Source organism: Spinacia oleracea, chromosome 3, assembly GCF_020520425.1.
Source record: "Spinacia oleracea cultivar Varoflay chromosome 3, BTI_SOV_V1, whole genome shotgun sequence".
NCBI lineage: Eukaryota > Viridiplantae > Streptophyta > Magnoliopsida > Caryophyllales > Amaranthaceae > Spinacia > Spinacia oleracea.
Window position 1 is genome coordinate 111,363,051 of NC_079489.1, and position 1,225 is coordinate 111,364,275.

Below are 1,225 nucleotides of genomic sequence, written 5' to 3' on the forward strand. Positions count from 1 at the left end.
GCGCGTCCACCGCCCGATACCGTGTGGGATCTCATTCGGGACGGGAACCCTGAGCATGTACAGAATCTTATCCTCTATCTCGTATTTCGTCATTTTTCTTTTATTTTCTATGTGCGAGATCTGACCGTGTCTGTACGAAACAGGTGGTTTGGACACCATGGCTCTCCTTTAGGGGTACTTATGCTTCGATCAGGGATAGTTATGCCCTGAGCCAGATGCGTATCTTGTTCTTTGGCCACCGCGACCCAGTTTGGTACCTGGGAGAGTGGGTACGTATGCAGACGGTCGGGGTTTTTTCGGTGCCTAAGCCTCCGCCTGCGACCATGCTGTCTACTCGTTCGATAGGCGAGTCGTGGAGGGTCCACTCGAGGACTGGCGTGCCGGCGACGGAGTTGGTGATAGCGGGAGCTAGCTATTATCAGTTTATCCAGGATTCTCTTCGTCTCCCGGAGCCTGGCGTTGTGAGTTGCTCTCTCTTTTTGTACTTGATTTTTTTGTTAGGGTTTTCATGCTCGTGCCTATGTGTTTATGTTTACTGTGTTTTGTGCAGGAGTATTCTGACCCTTCGTTAGGGGGATGGGTGCTTCCCGATGCTCGGATCTCGTATACCGGAGAGAGTGGATCCGAGATTGTGGAGACTGTCCCGGAAGACCGGGTTTTCCATGCTCCGCTCCCTGAGGGAGTACAGGCGGTATGCACCTTTTATTTGTGCACTCTTCTTATATCTTTTGTTTTTTTTTCCTTTTGTTACTAACATTCCTGTTTCAGGTTCCGGCCCGTACGGCCAACGCGATGGTGGGGGTGATCAACCGGTTGAAGTCCGCGTTGGTTCGGGCCCGATCTGCACTTTCTTGCAGGAGCCCCCACTCCACTCGGGTAATGTGCCCTTTGTAATATTTTTTTGTCTTGATGTGCTCCATATTTAGTATTTTTTTTTACTTTTTATTGGACCGAATCCTTGATAAGGATTTCCTACGTATCTTGTCAGAATCAGGTCGTGCCTAGTTCTAGCCATGATTTAAAAAAAAAAAAAAAATTGAAAGGGGCGTTCATTACACATCTGCTACCCCCCTAAGTGTTCGTGGTTCTTTTGATGATCCGAAAAAAGGAGTACGAACACTTGCAGAAGCGGGAGGATAGGTGGCAAGAGAGAATGACGCCCAAATACAGGCGTAGGAAATGTCGGCGCCCAGGCCTGGGCGTTAAAAATAAAGGCGCCCAGTCC

The 1,225-nt window shown here is 49.1% G+C and overlaps 1 protein-coding gene across 1 annotated transcript; it reads left to right on the forward strand.

Annotated features, from left to right (window-relative positions):
* Positions 1-276: 276 nt before the first annotated feature.
* Positions 277-894, forward strand: LOC130469963 (uncharacterized). The gene is made up of 3 exons (XM_056839513.1): positions 277-461; positions 551-691; positions 769-894. The coding sequence occupies exons 1-3, from the start codon at positions 324-326 to the stop codon at positions 892-894; spliced, it is 405 nt and encodes a 134-aa protein (XP_056695491.1). The 5' UTR covers positions 277-323.
* The last annotated feature ends 331 nt before the right edge of the window (positions 895-1,225 follow it).

What these genes read in the sequence shown, in the direction of transcription:
- LOC130469963 (XM_056839513.1), top strand. Translation starts at nt 324, where the DNA reads ATGCTGTCTACTCGTTCGATAGGCGAGTCGTGGAGGGTCCACTCGAGG. An exon ending in GTCTCCCGGAGCCTGGCGTT is followed by an intron (nt 462 to 550) that starts GTGAGTTGCTCT and finishes TGTTTTGTGCAG; the next exon opens with GAGTATTCTGACCCTTCGTT. An exon ending in TCCCTGAGGGAGTACAGGCG is followed by an intron (nt 692 to 768) that starts GTATGCACCTTT and finishes TTCCTGTTTCAG; the next exon opens with GTTCCGGCCCGTACGGCCAA.